Source organism: Dendrobates tinctorius, unplaced genomic scaffold (genome assembly GCF_039654945.1).
Source record: "Dendrobates tinctorius isolate UK_male_01 unplaced genomic scaffold, ASM3965494v1 ptg000070l, whole genome shotgun sequence".
Classification (NCBI taxonomy): Eukaryota; Metazoa; Chordata; class Amphibia; order Anura; family Dendrobatidae; genus Dendrobates; species Dendrobates tinctorius.
This window is the reverse complement of record NW_027361738.1, coordinates 46074543-46095764: the sequence shown is the minus strand read 5'-3', so window position 1 is coordinate 46095764 and position 21222 is coordinate 46074543. Positions and strand designations below refer to the sequence as shown.

Below are 21222 nucleotides of genomic sequence, written 5' to 3'. Positions count from 1 at the left end.
ACAAGTCATCAAGGGGCCATGGCTCAGAGCTGCAGGGGTACCTACAGGTGTAGCTCTGGGCCCAGCATGTCCTGGAACCATGGCGGCTCACTGGCACAATAAGGTGCTACAAGGCAGATTGGCTATAGCATTGCATTAGCAGGACCCCCAGCACAATACTATAGCTGAGGTGTATCGTGTAAATTAGCAGGAGTTTAGAAACATGGCTGCTTTCTTTCAAAAACTGTCACCGCCCCAGTCTACAGATGGTGTATGTTACTCTAGCTCAGCTCAATGACGCACTCCTGCAATACCATATACAACCTGCAGACTGGTGGGGAGCTGTTGCTGAAAGAAAGAATACAATATATTTCTAGCCGTGGACAAGTATTAAATCTACACCACATCACCTCCATAGAAAATAATGGTGTTGTGCAGAAGCAGCTGAGCGTCGGCTTTGAACTCTTCGTAACTCTTGTACTTTCCTTCAGTTACTTTCTGGAAGAAAAAAAGGAAATATAACTAAGAGGTTAAAGATTTACGGGAGGAAACTGAAGTCATTTCCTTGTACTGTCAGTCCAGAAACTTAGTTGGTATTATGACTCCATATTACACAGAACCATAATGGGGCCCTACTGCACCCCTGTACCCCTCCGATTTATACGCTGGCTTATTTCATCAGACTCAGTCTGATCCCGAGGAAGAAACTTGTAAAAGGATACCCGGCTTTAAATTAGATGTAAAATGAAAACTATATGGCATATAATAGGGTTCCTTACAGCTGGTCACTGCAAAATCCCAAATACACATCATCAATTGTGGATTTTCTAAAAGGAACAGTAGCATATGCCGTCACTTTATGATCAGAGGGGTCCAACCACTAGGTCTGTCACTGACTGTAAAAATGAAGGCGCAGAAGAGCTGGTATAGGTGTGCGATACACGAAGGGTCCGATTCATTATTTGCAGCATTTTTTTTTGCCTTGCGGTATTCTTTAACTTATTTATGCGCCAAGTTTTTCAAAACAGCGCCCACTGTTCCATGAATTTTGCGCAAAATCCAAAATGCTCCATAAGTTTCAGTCTTTAAAATCAGCGTAAAAAAAAAGTTGCATGTTTCCCAAAAACATTGCGCAAAAATTTTAGACGTCATAAAATCGTTGCTGGGGGCAGGGGGGACCAGAGGACATCTGTGCAAACATTTTGTAAGTCGCAATTGATGAATCAAGCGAAAATATCTGGAAACCCCAAACGCCAGCAATAACAAAAAAGATAAAAAAAAAACAAAAAAAAACAACAAACACATGTAAAACAGGATTTAAAAAAAAGGCTCCAATTAAAAGAGAAATAAAGCACAACAGAAAAATAGGCAAAAAATATTGCGCCCCAAAGTGTCCAGCACTGAAAATGTGAATACATGTGGCGGAAACCCTAAGCATTTCAGCAGCGAAATCAGTAACAAAATCCACAGTTTTCCACAGATTCTGCTGCGTCATGTTGGTTGTGGGGACTGTGGAGTGGATCAGTTTCACATGCATGTACGCCGGTGATAACAAGAGTGTATAGAAACTATTTTGCAGAACTAGAACGTGATGTTGCAGCAGCATGGTGGCGTTGTCGATCTTAATGTGCTCTCCCGTGCTGCAGTCAGATACGCCTCTGCAGCACAGAGGAAGCAGGCTGGAAGCATAGAGCATGTAGGAAAAGCACGCTCCTTGCCTAGGAAACCAGACACCTCTGAGACGGCAATCTAAGCAAAGTCTTTTTCTTAAAAGCAATTTGCAATTTTACTCCTTTAATAAGTTGAGACAAGTCCTTTAATAAGCATGCTCTCATCAAGGCAAAAGTCATTCTGAAAGAAAGGGGGGAGAGGTGAGCTGTGATATCACATTGAGAAAGGTGGATCCTGTGTTATCTACTGTATATAGGAGAGCTACGGGTCATGTGATCCTGCCAGTAATGATAATGAGACTGCTGAAGAGTCATCTGTAAAGAACAGAAATGTGGGTCTAATATTAGCCATAGTAACCAGTGTGAAACATGGATTTTTGTGATAACTCACCGTAAAATCCTTTTCTCCGAGACGCTCATTGGGGGACACAGGTACTGTGGGGGTATGCTACTGCCGCCTGGAGGCTGACACTAAGTGAAAAAAAGAGGTTAGCTCCTCCTCCGCCGTATACACCCTCGCCCCGATTGCGGGCGGAAACCAGTTTGGTGCAAAAGCAGTAGGAGATGAAACAAAAATCAGACATCAACCTTAATGCAGGTAACAACATGTCTAGAAAATAACCACCCTAATTTCATACAGAAAGCATATTATTTAAATAAACAGAAGCCAACTTGGCTAACAGGGTGGGTGCTGTGTCCCCCAATGAGCGTCTCGGAGAAAAGGATTTTACGGTGAGTTATCACAAAAATCCATGTTTCTCCTTCGTCTCATTGGGGGACACAGGTACTGTGGGACGTCCTAAAGCAGTCCCTGGGTGGAAAGTAGACTCACCGATCCAAGCTACATGTACCTCTTGTCTAAAGGTGCGCACCGCTGCTTGGAGAATCCTTCTACCCAGGCTCGCATCAGCCGAAGCCTGAGTATGGACATTGTAGTGTTTAGCAAACGTGTGCAGGCTGGACCAGGTTGCTGCCTTGCAAACCTGTTCTGCCGAAGCCTGGTGTCGAAGCGCCCAAGAGGCGCCCACTGCCCGAGTAGAGTGTGCTCTGATCCCTGATGGAATCGGCGTACCTCTGATGCGGTAGGACTCCTGAATAACCAAACGAATCCATCTGGCTATGGTAGATTTTGAGGCAGCAAGTCCCTTCCCGCGACCCTCAGAGACCACGAACAGCGCGTCTGACTGACTAAAGGGTGCCGTCCGCGACATGTACCTCCTGAGAGCTCTCACAAGGTCCAACGTATGAAGAGCATTTTCCCCACGGTGCACCGGTGCTGGACAGAAAGAGGGCAAGACAATATCCTCATTAATATGAAACGAGGAAACGACCTTTGGTAAAAAAGGAGGAGCTGGTCTAAGAACCACCTTGTCTTTGTAAAAGGTCAGGAACGGTGCTCGGCAAGATAACGCTGCCAGCTCTGACACCCTCCTGATTGATGTTATGGCTACCAGAAACACCACCTTCCAGGAAAGGTATGACAAAGAGACATCCTGTAGCGGCTCAAATGGAGCTTCCTGCAGAACACTTAGGACCAGGTTAAGGTCCCAGGCGACCATAGGTGCCTTATAGGGAGGTACCAAGTGGGAGACCCCCTGGATGAAAGTTTTAACCTGCAAGTTGGTAGCAATCCTGCGCTGAAAAAGGACGGATAAAGCCCATATCTGTCTCCTGAGAGAACTGGGGGCCAAGCCTGAGTCTAAACCAGACTGGAGAAAAGCCAAGATATTAGGGATGGAGAATCTCAGTGGCAAACAACCATTGCCCCGACAACATGCAAAGAAAACCTTCCAGGTGTGGTGGTAAACTCGTGCCGAGGTAGGCTTTCGGGCTCCAACCATCGTAGCAACCACCTTGCGCCCGAACCCCGCCTGCGTCAGAATCCAGGATTCAACGGCCAAGCCGTCAAACACGGGGCCCCTGAGTTCGGGTGGCAGATCGGGCCTTGAGAAAGTAGATCTGGGCGCTCTGGCAGTCGCCATGGCACGTTGACGAGCAGCAGCACTAGATCTGCGTACCATGCCCGACGAGGCCAGTCTGGGGCCAGCAGAATCACTGGCACCCCTTCTGCCTTGATCTTCTTGATGACTCTCGGAAGTAGAGGCAGCGGGGGAAATAGGTCTGGGAGGCGAAACTGATTCTATGGCAGAACCAGCGCATCCACGGTGATTGCCTGCGGGTCCCGGGACCGCGCGACGAACACGGACACCTTGGCGTTCACCCTGGACACCATCAGATCCACATCCGGTGTTTCCCACCGTTGGCAAATCTGCTGAAAATCCTCTGGGTGAAGAGACCATTCCCCGGACGCCAGCCCCTGCCGGCTGAGGAAGTCTGCCGCCCAGTTTTCTACCCCCCGGGATGTGGACCGCCGATATCAGCGAGCGGTTCCTCTCGGCCCAGCGAAGCACGTGCCCTACTTCGCGCATGGTTGCCCTGCTGCGAGTGCCCCCCTGGTGATTTATGTAAGCCACCGCCGTGGCGTTGTCCGACTGAATACAGACGGGGCGGCCTGCTAGAAGGTGATGGAATCGATGCAGAGTCAGCCGGATCGCCCGTATCTCCAACAAGTTGATCGGAAGGCGTGCCTCCTGCAGCGACCACCGTCCCTAGGTCGTGTGGTGGCGAAAAACCGTTCCCCAGCCCAGAAGGCTGGCATCGGTTGACCACCAGCCACTGATCTGGGGGAAAGGGTTTCCCCTGAAGAAGGGAGGAACTGATTGTCCACCACTCTAGTGACTGTCTGACGTAAGAGGACAACCGGCACCGTTGATCGAGCGTGAATGGGTTCTTGTCCCAGGCTGACAAGAGGGCGTGCTGCAGGGGACGAAGATGAAACTGGGCGAACGAGATAGCTTCCATCGCTGCCACCATTTTCCCCAGAATTCTCATGCCGAAACGGATGGTGTGAGGCACTGGTTGGCGCAGTACTTGCACCCCCTGCCGGAGGGCTAGGGCCTTGTCTCGAGGGAGACTTACCAACCCTCGGCAAATGTCGAAGGTCATCCCTAAAAAGGAAATTCTCTGAGCTGGAACAAGGGATGACTTCTTTACATTGACAAACCACCCTAAGCGGGCAAGAGTATCTAGCGTAATGCTGACACTTTCCTCGCATGCCTGCCTTGAAGGGGCCTTGACCAACAGGTCGTCTAAGTAGGGGAATACGACTATGCCCCGGGAGTGCAGGATGGCCATGGGGACTGCCATGACCTTTGTGAACACTCTGGGGGCAGTGGCTAGCCCGAAGGGCAGCTCTGCAAACTGAAAATGTAGACCGTTGATGACGAAGCGTAGAAACCTTTGGTGCGGAAGGAAAATGGGGATATGTTCATAGGCATCCTGGATATCGATAGAGGCCAAGTACTCTCCCTGCCCCATTGCCGATATGACTGAACGGAGAGATTCCATCCGGAAACGTCTGATCCTGATAAATCTGTTCAGGAGCTTTAGATCCAAAACGGGCCTGACCGTCCCGTCCTTTTTGGGGACTGCAAACAGGATGGAATAGAAGCCCTGCGTCTTCTCGTTTTCCGGTACTGGAAAGATAACTCCGTTGTGGCTGAGCGAATCGATGGCTTCTAATAGAGCCTTTGCCCGGGTATCCACTTTGGGAAAACGGGAAAGAAAAAATTGTCTTGGGGGGGTCGTAGTCCAAGCCTTGCTCGCTATCGACTGCTGGTGACGGGGAGCGAGAAGCAGAGCTCACGGATGCCAAGGCACCGGATGGACCGGGAGACGCCGTGTGAGTTCGTTTCCCATGCGCCTGCCTGGAGTGAGAGCGGCCCCTGCAGGCTGGAGGCTCCTGTGAGGTAGAGGACCCCTCTAAGACAGGAGAGTCACTGTCCCTGCCCCTATCTGGGGCCCGAAGGGACTCAATTGCTCTTGTAAGTGACGCCATAGATTGCGACAGTGATAACGCCCATTCCGGGGGACTTGGTACACTGGGCTCGGTCGCAGAGGAGGGCTCCTGAGCACATTTGGACTCGCAGGCTTCGCATACCTGCTTGGTCTGCGCCCGCGAAAAAGCCAACTGACAGGAGATGCATGCAGCGTATAGGAACGTATGTGTCTAGGATTTTCCTGACATGTTGTTCCTGATAGCGTGGCCTCTCCGTGGGGCTGGGGGGCAGCACTTACCCCAGTCCTATGTCCCCTGTGTCCTCAGCGTGCGAGGCGTCGCTTTAATCTGCAGGCTGGCCCCTGGAAGAAAAAGAAGTATCCTGGGGGCGGTCTTCTCTTTGCGGCCTAGTTCTGGCCTAAATTTCCTCCGGCGCCCGCCCAGGCCACTGTGACGCGATGCCGGGGGCGGGGACTTCCGGCCGCGGCTTAGCGCCGGGTGAAGCCGCAGCCTTGATTTATTCCATCTGCCCTGGGGGGGGCAGGCGGAACCGCCGGACCTCCAGAATCACGCCGAAACCGGATCCCCGGACGCTACAGGAGCCCTCCCTGGACAACCACCTCCGTTTTCCTCAGGTAGAGGGGAGGGGTGCTCTATTCGATAAGGACGGTGCAGGAACCCTAGCTCCATCTAAGGGGAGGGGAGAGGGACCGTCCGCCACAATGCCCCCCGCAGTCCTTAGCATTGGTGGGACAGCGGGCGCCGCACGGACTATGCTTGTGCCTCTGTGCAGCCTAGGGCTTAAATACCCTAGGGTGGACAGGGCTAAGTCCGGCATCATGTCCTACGGTGCGGGAGAGGATACGTGGAGGGACACTCACACGCCCGTTCCGTTGCTGGTTTGGGGAGATCGGACCCTTCCATAGGGTCCGTCGCCCGTATCTCACCTCCGTGGTCTGACAATATCCCACGTGGCGGAAGAGGATACGTGGAGGGACACTCGCACGTGCTCGCCCGTTGCTGGTTTGGGGAGTTTGGACCCTTTCATAAGATCCGTCACCCCTATCTCATCTTCATTGTGAAAAAATGGAACATCCGGAAAAAAATTGCTGTTGCGGGAGAGGATACGTGGAGGGACACTCGCACGTGCTCACCCGTTGTTGGTTTGGGGAGATCGGACCCTTTCAATAGGGTCCGTCGCCCCTGTCTTATCTTCATGGGGAAAAAGAAAAGCAAAAAAAAAAAGAAATCAGTCTTAGGCTATGTCCCCACGTTGCGTGTTAAAACGCACACTAAAAAACGGACTCCTTCCCAGAAATCGCGTGTTTTTTTCCGCGCGATTTCACCGCGATTCTGTTCGCGATTTTGCCGCGATTTTCTCAAGCACTTTCCAAGCGATTTGAAGCATCGCTTGGAAAGTGATTGACAGGTTGGTCACACTCGTCAAACATAGTGTTTGACAAGTGTGAGCAGCTTTTTACTATTGAGGCTGTCTATGCGGCATCAATAGTAAAAGATAAAATGTTAAAAAGGATAAAAAAAAATAAAAAAATCGGGGTATATTTACCTTCCGATGTCCCGCGCTGCCATCCAGGGCCTCAGCGTTCCCAGTAATGCCTTGCGAGACCTGTGATGACGTTGATCTCGCGTTACTATAGCGATCTCGCGAGACCGCTAGAGTCACGCGAGACTACGTCATCACAGGACCTTGCCACAAGGCATTACTGGGAACGCTTAGGCCGGGAATGCAGCGCGGGACGTCGGAAAGTAAATATACCCCGATTTTTTATTTTTTTACTCTTTTTTTTACAGGGGTATGGTACCCAGGGCCTGGAGGACAGTCTCCTCTCCTCCACACCGTGGGTACCAACCGCACATGAGACGCTTAACTTCCCGCATGGTGGGAATAGCCACATGTGGGAAGTAAGCGATTCTCATGCATTCCTATGGGTGCGGAATCGCGGCAATTCTTTGCGATTCCGCACAAAAGAATGAGCATGCTGCGATTTTTTCCGCGATGCAATTCCGCCGCGGAAAAAAGCGCGGCATGAGCACAGCATGTGCGGAATGCCATAGGAATGCATGGGGGGCGTTCTGTACACGATTTTTAAACTTTTTCGCAGCGTTTTCGCGCCGAAAATCGCGGCAAAAACGCTTAAAAATCGCATCGTGGGCACACAGCCTTAGGCTGTGTGCCCACGTAGCTTTTTTAAACGCGCGATTCTGCAGCGGAAATGCTTAAAACAAGCATTCCATGCATTTGTAATAGAAAACTCACATGTTGTGCCAATGGTGCGTTTTTTACCGCTGCAGAATCGCTTAGCGGTAAAAAACGCAGCATGTTCATTCATTTTGCAGAATCGCCCGCGATTCCGCATACCATCAATTATATGGGCAAAAACGTATGTCAAAACGCGTGTCAAAAAGCGCATGCATTTTCCCTGGCAAGGGCATGTGTTTCTGCTCTGGAGAGAAAAAAAAAAAAAAAAAAGAAAAAAAAAAAATCGCTTGAAAAACGCTACGTGGGCACATAGCCTTAGACAGACCGACGTGTGCCTCCAACAGACACTTAGCAAAAAACTGGTTTCCGCCCACAATGGGGGCGAGGGTGTATGCGGCAGCGGAGGAGCTAACCTCTTTTTTTTTTTCACTTAGTGTCAGCCTACAGGCGGCTGTAGCCGTGTTCCTCAAGGAGAAAATTGGAAATTTTTTTAGTTTTTTTTTTAAACTTAAAATACATTTAAACATAAAAACCTGATTTGAAGATCAGGTGGTTTTATGATGATACATTCCCTTTAATACATAAATGTCTTGTAAGAGCAGAAATGAGAGCGAGTGATGTGTGAGGGCAGATGTGGATACCTCATTAATAGTGGCGACATCGATGGCGGTGTGCACCAACCGTCTGTACATGGGATGTTTACTGTCCTTCCCTTTCTTGTTCAGTTCAATTGCCTGGAAAAGAAGATATAGATTTTAGTTTAAAAGCCGATTTTCACATAATCAGAAAGTATTGGTCAGTTAATAAGAGACGCCGGCCCCATGGTGATAGTGGAGGTGGCGAGCCCGAGCCCACAGCGCCATACACAGGTCAGCATACACTGCTTGCCATATAATGGTTATTATTATTAGCAGAACACACCGTGACTGACACACGCAGCAGATGACAGTATTAGGCCAGTACTATACCACCGTTCTGTCATAAGATATGGAGCTTCTGAAATAACATTGGGCCTTTCTATGGAGATGAAGGGGCTGTTTCTCTTCTTTCCAGATGCAAAAATGGAAAAAAAAATACAAGCACGCTTTCTTTGGATATACCGTAATCCATGTAGGATTTTTTCCATAGGATACATTGTGGCTCTTCTGTATACTTGCAAAGGAGGGATATCCAATTTTTTTTTTAGTCACATGCATCAGGAAATTGCAAAAGTGAATAACCCCTTGAAGTGTTAAAGGGGTTGTCCAGGCTTGGAGTCCAAATCTGCAATCACTCTATGTGACTGCAGACTTGTGAATCCTCACAGTGCACGCACTGCACACTGTCAGGATTCTCCAATGCCGGAATGTGTGGTCATGTAACCACAAGTATGCGATTACATACATCTGGCCACATTCCAACTAGATGTGTCCAGGCCTTGCTCAATTCACGTCTAGTCGGCACATAACCAAATGTATGCAAATCACATACTTGCGGTCACACACCCGCCCCTCCTAGAAAATCCTGACAAGACGTTGTGAAGGGTCACATAGAGTGACACCACACTTGAACCCCAAGCCTGGACAACCCACTTTAAGGGGAGACTGCGAGTACAAAATGACTGTTCAAACCAAACCAAGGAGCTGTGCTGAGCTGTTTGGCTACGCCGAGGGTGCACGGAGCGCCTGTGATTGACTTGAACAGTCATTTTGTGCAGACAGACTTCTTTTAGGAGTTCATAAAAAAAAAAAAAAAAAAAAAGAAGATTTAGGGTCCGTCCACATTGGACTCATAAGCTGCAGATTTTCATATTAACAACAGCAGAATTGTGCTATGCAATGGGTAAATATGATTACAAATATGCAACATGTCTGCAAAGAAATCCACGACACGTAATTAACAAAGAGAAAAAGGAATCGGCCACAAGCAGGGGATCACCCTGGATAGGAAGTAGCATATACAACATAATTTTTATTTAAAAACACAGCAAACAGACACAGAAAAAGTTAAAAACATTAAAAAATGGTCACACATGTGACACCTACAGAGATTGCACAATGCTCATAATAGAGCAACCCACCTGCTACCAACAAGCACTCTCACCAGGAATGATACCTAAGACCCTAGGTCCATATAAACAGAATAACCCCAAATGGAAGGTATGTAAGACCACAAGTAGACACAATAAATCATACATAAGTCGAAAACATCAACAATACATGATTACAGTGGAACATACATTTCTAACCCAAAATGGTAAAAAACAGCACATGGAATAATATAGCCCCAAAGGTAGCTTGATCAGAATGAGGTGCACAGAGAAAATAGTAGTGCAAGCTGAATAACCCTCATATACAAATAAAGGTGCCTCAGCCTAAAGTCAGGCATAGAGAACATAAATGACCTGATCAGCCGAACCAATAGGGGCTAGAGGGGGTTAAATAGACAGAGAAATTCTCTATGACCACCCTCAATAATAAGCACACATGCAAGTCAGCACAATACAAGACCCATTGTGGAGTGGAGTGGAATGGAGCAGGCAGAGTCAGAGACCCGACGCGTGTCGCCACTCTAGGTGGCTTCGTCAGGGGTACAACTTGCCAGTCAGCTGTGCCAATAAATTTGGTTACCTAATGAATGAGTAGGGAACAGCTGCGCCGCTGCTTACTATCATAGCATGAATGATGTCGGAATACACCTGAAAATCAGCGGTTAGTCAGCAGTCCATAGCGGTGGCTATCAGCTTACAATGCCGGCGTGTGACATCACAGAGTGTAATAGATTGTGTTGAATGCGCAGGCGTCGGCGACCGGAAACAAATCACAAACAGAAGGAGTAAAGGAGCTCAATATCGCTACTGCGCAGGCGCTTACAATAGCCCACTGCGCATGCGTCGGCGTCTGGGAGACCGAACACGCGTCACAGATAGAGGAAGTGAGGAACTCAGAAAAGCTAATGCGCAGGCGCTTACAATCATGTGACCGATTAGACACTAGCGGTTTATAGCTCAATTGCTATAGTGGTTATCTGAGTAGGCGGAGACCAAGCGCTACAACGCAGGCGCTTGTAGCCAGGAAGGAACAGAACTATTGTCTTATTGGCCGTTCAACTGTCATGTGCGCCTATACAACTGGTTACTATCGCAGTTGAACGGCGAATAAGACAATAGCTCTGTTCCTTCCTGGCTACAAGCGCAGCCAGTGTCAGTGTGTCATTAGTGATTGGCCAGTGTCAGTGTGTCATTAGTGATTGGCCAGTGTCAGTGTGTCATTAGTGATTGGCCAGTGTCAGTGTGTCTGCAGTGATTGGCCAGTGTCAGTGTGTCTGCAGTGATTGGCCAGTGTCAGTGTGTCTGCAGTGATTGGCCAGTGTCAGTGTGTCTGCAGTGATTGGCCAGTGTCAGTGTGTCTGCAGTGATTGGCCAGTGTCAGTGTGTCTGCAGTGATTGGCCAGTGTCAGTGTGTCTGCAGTGATTGGCCAGTGTCAGTGTGTCTGCAGTGATTGGCCAGTGTCAGTGTGTCTGCAGTGATTGGCCAGTGTCAGTGTGTCTGCAGTGATTGGCCAGTGTCAGTGTGTCAGTAGTGATTGGACAGTGACAGTGTGTCAGTAGTGATTGGACAGTTACAGTGTGTCTGCAGTGATTGGCCAGTGTGTCAGTAGTGATTGGCCAGTGTGTCTGCAGTGATTGACCAGTGTCAGTGTGTCTGCAGTGATTGGCCAGTGTCAGTGTGTCTGCAGTGATTGGCCAGTGTCAGTGTGTCTGCAGTGATTGGCCAGTGTCAGTGTGTCAGCAGTGATTGGCCAATATCAGTGTGTCAGTAGTGATTGGCCAGTGTCAGTGTGTCTGCAGTGATTGGCCAGTGTCAGTGTGTCTGCAGTGATTGGCCAGTGTCAGTGTGTCAGTAGTGATTGGACAGTGACAGTGTGTCAGTAGTGATTGGACAGTTACAGTGTGTCTGCAGTGATTGGCCAGTGTGTCTGCAGTGATTGGCCAGTGTCAGTGTGTCTGCAGTGATTGGCCAGTGTCAGTGTGTCTGCAGTGATTGGCCAGTGTCAGTGTGTCTGCAGTGATTGGCCAGTGTCAGTGTGTCTGCAGTGATTGGCCAGTGTCAGTGTGTCTGCAGTGATTGGCCAGTGTCAGTGTGTCTGCAGTGATTGGCCAGTGTCAGTGTGTCTGCAGTGATTGGCCAGTGTCAGTGTGTCTGCAGTGATTGGCCAGTGTCAGTGTGTCTGCAGTGATTGGCCAGTGACAGTGTGTCTGCAGTGATTGGCCAGTGACAGTGTGTCTGCAGTGAGTGGCCAGTGACAGTGTGTCTGCAGTGAGTGGACAGTGTGTCTGCAGTGAGTGGACAGTGTGTCTGCAGTGAGTGGACAGTGTGTCTGCAGTAATTGGCCAGTGTCAGTGTGTCAGTAGTGATTGGCCAGTGTCAGTGTGTCTGCAGTGATTGGCCAGTGTCAGTGACAGTAGTGATTGGACAGTGTCAGTGTGTCAGCAGTGATTGGCCAATATCAGTGTGTCAGTAGTGATTGGCCAGTGTCAGTGTGTCTGCAGTGATTGGCCAGTGTCAGTGACAGTAGTGATTGGACAGTGACAGTGTGTCAGTAGTGATTGGCCAGTGTCAGTGTGTCAGCAGTGATTGGCCAATATCAGTGTGTCAGCAGTGATTGGCCAATGTCAGTGTGTCAGTAGTGATTGGCCAGTGTCAGTGTGTCTGCAGTGATTGGCCAGTGTCAGTGTGTCTGCAGTGATTGGCCAGTGTCAGTGTGTCTGCAGTGATTGGCCAGTGTCAGTGTGTCTGCAGTGATTGGCCAGTGTCAGTGTGTCTGCAGTGATTGGCCAGTGTCAGTGTGTCTGCAGTGATTGGCCAGTGTCAGTGTGTCTGCAGTGATTGGCCAGTGACAGTGTGTCTGCAGTGAGTGGCCAGTGACAGTGTGTCTGCAGTGAGTGGCCAGTGACAGTGTGTCTGCAGTGAGTGGACAGTGTGTCTGCAGTGAGTGGACAGTGTGTCTGCAGTAATTGGCCAGTGTCAGTGTGTCAGTAGTGATTGGCCAGTGTCAGTGTGTCTGCAGTGATTGGCCAGTGTCAGTGACAGTAGTGATTGGACAGTGTCAGTGTGTCAGCAGTGATTGGCCAATATCAGTGTGTCAGTAGTGATTGGCCAGTGTCAGTGTGTCTGCAGTGATTGGCCAGTGTCAGTGACAGTAGTGATTGGCCAGTGACAGTGTGTCAGTAGTGATTGGCCAGTGTCAGTGTGTCTGCAGTGATTGGCCAGTGTCAGTGTGTCTGCAGTGATTGGCCAGTGTCAGTGTGTCTGCAGTGATTGGCCAGTGTCAGTGTGTCTGCAGTGATTGGCCAGTGTCAGTGTGTCTGCAGTGATTGGCCAGTGTCAGTGTGTCTGCAGTGATTGGCCAGTGTCAGTGTGTCTGCAGTGATTGGCCAGTGTCAGTGTGTCTGCAGTGATTGGCCAGTGTCAGTGACAGTAGTGATTGGACAGTGACAGTGTGTCAGTACTGATTGGCCAGTGTCAGTGTGTCTGCAGTGATTGGCCAGTGTCAGTGTGTCTGCAGTGATTGGCCAGTGTCAGTGTGTCTGCAGTGATTGGCCAGTGTCAGTGTGTCTGCAGTGATTGGCCAGTGTCAGTGTGTCTGCAGTGATTGGCCAGTGTCAGTGTGTCTGCAGTGATTGGCCAGTGTCAGTGACAGTAGTGATTGGACAGTGACAGTGTGTCAGTACTGATTGGCCAGTGTCAGTGTGTCTGCAGTGATTGGCCAGTGTCAGTGTGTCTGCAGTGATTGGCCAGTGTCAGTGTGTCTGCAGTGATTGGCCAGTGTCAGTGTGTCTGCAGTGATTGGCCAGTGTCAGTAGTGATTGGCCAGTGTCAGTGTGTCTGCAGTGATTGGCCAGTGTCAGTGTGTCTGCAGTGATTGGCCAGTGTCAGTGTGTCTGCAGTGATTGGCCAGTGTCAGTGTGTCTGCAGTGATTGGCCAGTGTCAGTGTGTCTGCAGTGAATGGCCAGTGTCAGTGTGTCTGCAGTGATTGGCCAGTGTCAGTGTGTCTGCAGTGATTGGCCAGTGTCAGTGACAGTAGTGATTGGACAGTGACAGTGTGTCAGTACTGATTGGCCAGTGTCAGTGTGTCTGCAGTGATTGGCCAGTGTCAGTGTGTCTGCAGTGATTGGCCAGTGTCAGTGTGTCTGCAGTGATTGGCCAGTGTCAGTGTGTCTGCAGTGATTGGCCAGTGTCAGTAGTGATTGGCCAGTGTCAGTGTGTCTGCAGTGATTGGCCAGTGTCAGTGTGTCTGCAGTGATTGGCCAGTGTCAGTGTGTCTGCAGTGATTGGCCAGTGTCAGTGTGTCTGCAGTGATTGGCCAGTGTCAGTGTGTCTGCAGTGATTGGCCAGTGTCAGTGTGTCTGCAGTGATTGGCCAGTGTCAGTGTGTCTGCAGTGATTGGCCAGTGTCAGTGTGTCTGCAGTGATTGGCCAGTGTCAGTGTGTCTGCAGTGATTGGCCAGTGTCAGTGTGTCTGCAGTGATTGGCCAGTGTCAGTGTGTCTGCAGTGATTGGCCAGTGTCAGTGTGTCTGCAGTGATTGGCCAGTGTCAGTGTGTCTGCAGTGATTGGCCAGTGTCAGTGACAGTAGTGATTGGCCAGTGTCAGTGACAGTAGTGATTGGCCAGTGACAGTGGGTCTGCAGTGAGTGGCCAGTGTCAGTGTGTCTGCAGTGATTGGCCAGTGTCAGTAGTGATTGGCCAGTGTCAGTGTGTCTGCAGTGATTGGCCAGTGTCAGTGACAGTAGTGATTGGACAGTGACAGTGTGTCTGCAGTGATTGGCCAGTTTCAGTAGTGATTGGCCAGTGTGTCTGCAGTAATTGGCCAGTGTCAGTGTGTCTGCAGTGATTGGCCAGTGTCAGTGTGTCTGCAGTGATTGGCCAGTGTCAGTGTGTCTGCAGTGATTGGCCAGTGTCAGTGTGTCTGCAGTGATTGGCCAGTGTCAGTGACAGTAGTGATTGGCCAGTGTCAGTGTGTCTGCAGTGATTGGCCAGTGTCAGTGACAGTAGTGATTGGACAGTGACAGTGTGTCTGCAGTGATTGGCCAGTGTCAGTGTGTCAGTAGTGATTGGCCAGTGTCCGTGTGTCTGCAGTGATTGTCCAGTGTCCGTGTGTCTGCAGTGAGTGGCCAGTGACAGTGTGTCTGCAGTGAGTGGCCAGTGACAGTGTGTCTGCAGTGAGTGGCCAGTGACAGTGTGTCTGCAGTGAGTGGCCAGTGACAGTGTGTCTGCAGTGAGTGGCCAGTGACAGTGTGTCTGCAGTGAGTGGCCAGTGACAGTGTGTCTGCAGTGAGTGGCCAGTGACAGTGTGTCTGCAGTGAGTGGCCAGTGACAGTGTGTCTGCAGTGAGTGGCCAGTGACAGTGTGTCTGCAGTGAGTGGCCAGTGACAGTGTGTCTGCAGTGAGTGACCAGTGACAGTGTGTCTGCAGTGATTGGCCAGTGACAGTGTGTCTGCAGTGATTGGCCAGTGACAGTGTGTCTGCAGTGATTGGCCAGTGTCCGTGTGTCTGCAGTGATTGGCCAGTGTCCGTGTGTCTGCAGTGATTGGCCAGTGACAGTGTGTCTGCAGTGAGTGGCCAGTGACAGTGTGTCTGCAGTGAGTGGCCAGTGACAGTGTGTCTGCAGTGAGTGGCCAGTGACAGTGTGTCTGCAGTGAGTGGCCAGTGACAGTGTGTCTGCAGTGATTGGCCAGTGTCAGTGACAGTAGTGATTGGCCAGTGTCAGTGTGTCTGCAGTGATTGGCCAGTGTCAGTGACAGTAGTGATTGGACAGTGTCAGTGTGTCAGCAGTGATTGGCCAATATCAGTGTGTCAGTAGTGATTGGCCAGTGTCAGTGTGTCTGCAGTGATTGGCCAGTGTCAGTGACAGTAGTGATTGGACAGTGACAGTGTGTCAGTAGTGATTGGCCAGTGTCAGTGTGTCAGCAGTGATTGGCCAGTGTCAGTGTGTCAGCAGTGATTGGCCAGTGTCAGTGTGTCTGCAGTGATTGGCCAGTGTCAGTGTGTCTGCAGTGATTGGCCAGTGTCAGTGTGTCTGCAGTGATTGGCCAGTGTCAGTGTGTCTGCAGTGATTGGCCAGTGTCAGTGTGTCTGCAGTGATTGGCCAGTGTCAGTGTGTCTGCAGTGATTGGCCAGTGTCAGTGTGTCTGCAGTGATTGGCCAGTGTCAGCGTGTCTGCAGTGATTGGCCAGTGTCAGTGACAGTAGTGATTGGCCAGTGTCAGTGTGTCTGCAGTGATTGGCCAGTGTCAGTGTGTCTGCAGTGATTGGCCAGTGTCAGTGTGTCTGCAGTGATTGGCCAGTGTCAGTGTGTCTGCAGTGATTGGCCAGTGTCAGTGTGTCTGCAGTGATTGGCCAGTGTCAGTGTGTCTGCAGTGATTGGCCAGTGTCAGTGTGTCTGCAGTGATTGGCCAGTGTCAGTGTGTCTGCAGTGATTGGCCAGTGTCAGTGTGTCTGCAGTGATTGGCCAGTGTCAGTGTGTCTGCAGTGATTGGCCAGTGTCAGTGTGTCTGCAGTGATTGGCCAGTGTCAGTGTGTCTGCAGTGATTGGCCAGTGTCAGTGTGTCTGCAGTGATTGGCCAGTGTCAGTGACAGTAGTGATTGGCCAGTGTCAGTGACAGTAGTGATTGGACAGTGACAGTGTGTCTGCAGTGATTGGCCAGTGTCAGTGTGTCAGTAGTGATTGGCCAGTGTCCGTGTGTCTGCAGTGATTGGCCAGTGTCCGTGTGTCTGCAGTGAGTGGCCAGTGACAGTGTGTCTGCAGTGAGTGGCCAGTGACAGTGTGTCTGCAGTGAGTGGCCAGTGACAGTGTGTCTGCAGTGAGTGGCCAGTGACAGTGTGTCTGCAGTGAGTGGCCAGTGACAGTGTGTCTGCAGTGAGTGGCCAGTGACAGTGTGCCTGCAGTGAGTGGCCAGTGACAGTGTGTCTGCAGTGAGTGGCCAGTGACAGTGTGTCTGCAGTGAGTGGCCAGTGACAGTGTGTCTGCAGTGATTGGCCAGTGACAGTGTGTCAGCAGTGATTGGCCAATATCAGTGTGTCAGTAGTGATTGGCCAGTGTCAGTGTGTCTGCAGTGATTGGCCAGTGACAGTAGTGATTGGCCAGTGTCAGTGACAGTAGTGATTGGCCAGTAACAGTGTGTCTGCAGTGAGTGGCCAGTGACAGTGTGTCTGCAGTGAGTGGCCAGTGACAGTGTGTCTGCAGTGATTGGCCAGTGTCAGTGTGTCTGCAGTGATTGGCCAGTGTCAGTAGTGATTGGCCAGTGTCAGTGTGTCTGCAGTGATTGGCCAGTGTCAGTGACAGTAGTGATTGGCCAGTGTCAGTGACAGTAGTGATTGGACAGTGACAGTGTGTCTGCAGTGATTGGCCAGTGTCAGTAGTGATTGGCCAGTGTGTCTGCAGTAATTGGCCAGTGTCAGTAGTGATTGGCCAGTGTCAGTGTGTCTGCAGTGATTGGCCAGTGTCAGTGTGTCTGCAGTGATTGGCCAGTGTCAGTGTGTCTGCAGTGATTGGCCAGTGTCAGTGTGTCTGCAGTGATTGGCCAGTGTCAGTGTGTCTGCAGTGATTGGCCAGTGTCAGTGTGCCTGCAGTGATTAGCCAGTGTCAGTGTGTCTGCAGTGATTGGCCAGTGTCAGTGTGCCTGCAGTGATTACAGGAGGGAGGACAGATCCGCTGTAATGTCTCCAGTCATCAGTGTAATTAATAGTGGAATAGTGATTTATATAATATTAATATCACTTCGTGTATTTCTCTGGTAGTAGGATTAAAAAAATAAACCTTGCTGTCATGGATCACGGAGGCAGCAATGTTTTTTGTATTAACTATTCCTTCAGTCTGACCGGGTGTTGTTTGCGTGCTGCCATAAAGAAGGAATGATTGACTAAACCGGTGGTAAAGTGATCTTCTGGAATGAAAGTCTTGTCTGTCTGTGCCCTGCTTGGAGGCCCGGCAGTCCGATCAGATATCAGATATCGCTCTTTAGGGCTGGCCGACACCAGCGGACACGTGGGACGAGTGCTAGCCAATGTTTTATCAGATCGCACTGGGCCGATGTTACCCATTGGGGCAGAGCAGACGAAAGAGTTTTTCCAATGACAGAACTGGTCAGAGAAAAAAAAACGCAGCGTGCTGTGACTTCACTTAGGAGTCAGATGCCATCCAGCTTTTGAGTGTGTGAAAACCATCGCACTGCACTCGGATGAGTCACAGAATGGAGGAATCGTGTTCTTCTCCTCGGCGTGCTATGGAATCAGATCCCACCGTGTGGACCCTCGTGTCAAGCTCCGATCATTTTGAGGCCAGCGTCATTTGCACAATTGCCCCGGTTCTCCTGGATGAGAGAACCTATGGCCGTCTGACCGTAGCCTTACCATCGAGCTCTCGGGCTTACTGACCATCGGGCAATTAGTGATGGAGTAAGGCCTTGTTCCGATGTCCAACGTTCTCCTACGTGTGATCAGCAGTCTAAGTCTAAGGGTCCGCGAGAAAATGAATGAGGCCCAACGCAGCCCATCGGCACGCACATTAGTCACACTCCCTACAGATGATCTAGACGGCCACCGACGTGACAGAAAGCTTGGCCGTAACAATCTAATATGACGTCTGCAAAGAAATAAGGCGGCGAGGAAAGAAAATGCAGAAATGAGCACAAGACATGCATGTGAGAACCATGGCTGCTCCTGCGATGACCATGTGCTGGAGAGGACACTGAGCTCACTAGAAGTATCACCTACCCGCTCCTTCATCCGGGACACAATGAATCGCAGGTATTTACCCATCTCCTGCTTGTTGGCGTTCTTCTTCTTCATAGTCTAAAGAACAAAGGAAAAGTCAAAGGTACAAGAGCCGCCGTCACCGCCATGTGAGCGCCTACAGGAGGGGTACGGGGGGACGGGAGACATAGGAAGACGTCGGCCGCCCCTGTATAATGAAGGGTGTGAAGGGGGAGAGAACCACAGCGCGCTCATGGGGTGGAAACCTCGTGCCCCTTTCTGCTACTCTGGTAGGAACTAGTGATGAGCAAGTATACTTGTTGCTTGGGTTTTCCCGAGTATGCTGGGGTGGTCTCCGAGTATTTTGTTGTGCTCGGAGGTTTTGTTTTCGTCATCTCAGCTGCATGATTTGCGACTTGTAGACAGGCTGAATACATGTCTGAATTCCCTAACAAACAGACATTCCACACATGTATTCAAGCTATCTAGCAGTCACAAATCATGGAGCTGAGACGACGAAAACTAAATCTCCGAGCACGCCAAAATACTTTGAGACCACCCGAGCATGCTCGGGAAAACCCGAGCAACGAGTATACTCGCTCATCACTAGTAGGAACGTAAGAAGCAGAAGACAGACAGAAGGGAGTGAGATCAGACTACGCAGAGGTTCTTTGTGGTCTGTTACCATGGAGACACATACAATGCATAGGAGCTGCACACTCAAAATCGCTAGGACATTTTTAATTGACACATTTCATATTTGGTCATTTTTTTTTTCTTTTTATTTTAAACTAATTTTTAAAAAAAAAGGAAAAAAAAAAAAAAATCTTTTCCCCGACATAGCCACATTGGGGCTTGTTCTTACAGGACGCGTTAAATTTTTTTAATGGCACCACCGTGAAATCCATGTAAAATAGGAAACATATTAATAGAAAACAACAGCAAATCTGCTATTTTTGGGGGGAGAATACTGATTTTACGGTGTTCAACGTGCATTATAGATGATAACACTTCAGTTATACATTTTTTTTTTATTTTTCCTTTTCTTTTAGGATACAAGTTACGGTAATTCGTTGCTCGATGCCTCCGTTTTTACCTTGATGGAACTGTATGAGGATTTTAGTTGCTGCCCTTCGGTTACGACATTATTCTATTTTTCAGGAGGGATGTCCAAGCATAGTTCTGTTTTCTAATGGCTGGATGATGTGTTTGTTATACTGGCTGTTACGCATGTGTTGATCCAAGCTTTGCTTTACATTCTTTTTGTTACCTTCTCAGTGCTACTAGAGGACTTGAGCATCTCAATCTCCCGATTACTTAAATTCTTCTACTTTGCGGGCGGGGTGTATTATGCCGGTCAACATAGAGCCATGTGCACACAGAGATTTTTTTTTTTTTTTTTTTGAGATGGTCAAAAACGATGGGTTTTTTACGTGGAAACCACGTGAAGCTTTTGGAAGAGTTTTCGTTTTCCTGGAGCTAATTTGAAACATTTTGGAAGTTTGATTTTCCCCGAAGCTTATTTTGCCGCCTTCCGATTGGACAGCGTATAGTTCTGAGCGTATCCCATCAGGAACCACTTAAAAGAAGTGACAAGATTTGGAAAGTAAAAAAACAAAAAAAACACTAAAATAACTAGCGTTTTCTTCAGGAAGTTATTTGAGGAGTTTTTTGTTTTTCAGAGTTTCAAAAAAGTGACTTGTATTTTTTTTTTCCCCATCAGGCATTTTTCAAAACCTGAATCAGAAACAAAAGCTAAAAAGACTGAATACGTGACCGGCATATCTGTTTTATAATAGAGATAAGTAGGAAGAATCTTTCAACAATTTGTGAAAACATTGTTCAGGTGTTTTTTTTTTTTTTTTTGTTTTTTTTGTTTTTTAAGTGGACCCGCTCCAAAAATAAAAAAAAACTTAAAAAACTGTGTGCACTTTGCCTAAAAGGGGATTTTCCCATCTCCAAGATCCTATCCCAACATGTAGGATCTAGCAAGTACCTCCAATTAGCAATGTAGCGTAGTTCTCCTGATAATCTATGTTGCTAGCCTCATGTGCAGGCCCATTGCAGTAGCTTAGGTATCCATGGTTACAACCACTAGCAACTAACAGTTACTATATAAGCAGTTGTAACCATAGATACCTAAGCTATTGCAATGCCCTGTACATGCGGGTAGGCAACATAGCTAATCAGAAGTACTATACGGCATTTCTAATTGGAGGTATTTGCGAATATTATTATTATTACACCTACTACACATTGGGATAGGATCTTGGTCAGCCAGGATCCAGTAGCCTTCCAGTCTATTGTGAAGAGTGTCCATTTGAGATATTTGTAAAATCTCATTCAGAATTTGCTATTTTTGCAAATCCAATTATAAGAATGGCTCTAAAAGATGGGATTCATGTATTCATAAAAAAAAAAAAAAAAACTTTTTTGAATGTAAGTATTAATTTAGTAAATACCATTTACATATGGAATCAGATATGACCTTACCTTGCATACTGGGCACTGCCAGTGATTACTGCTATCCCTGAGTCTTAAATCATCAGGTATACATTTAGGGTGGTACACACGGAAACACTGGTCACATATCATCACCTCTCCGGGGGAATGACATTCAAAACAGTACCAGTCATGAGTTTCGGTCTCCCAATCCTAGGAGAAACACATGGTTATTTGGCAAGGTAACAGGTCGGGGTGTGCGGAAAGGTAAGTAGCTGAACCTAAAGTGTCGATTAGCCATTAGAGGATAACCCGTCAGGGCTGCAAGAGCGTGCAATG

The 21222-nt window shown here is 48.9% G+C and overlaps 1 protein-coding gene across 5 annotated transcripts in view; it reads right to left on the bottom strand.

The window, feature by feature from the left end:
- Positions 1 to 21222, bottom strand: part of ZMYND11 (zinc finger MYND-type containing 11) — an 82456-nt gene that overhangs the window by 22686 nt on the left and 38548 nt on the right. For all 5 annotated transcript variants that reach the window (XM_073581619.1, XM_073581618.1, XM_073581620.1 and 2 more), the window contains 4 exons: positions 20935 to 21096; positions 18463 to 18540; positions 8350 to 8442; positions 390 to 477 (listed from right to left, as the gene is read on the bottom strand). In XM_073581619.1, coding sequence (XP_073437720.1) covers positions 390 to 477; positions 8350 to 8442; positions 18463 to 18540; positions 20935 to 21096 — 421 coding nt within the window. The remainder of the gene's footprint in view (positions 1 to 389; positions 478 to 8349; positions 8443 to 18462; positions 18541 to 20934; positions 21097 to 21222) is intronic.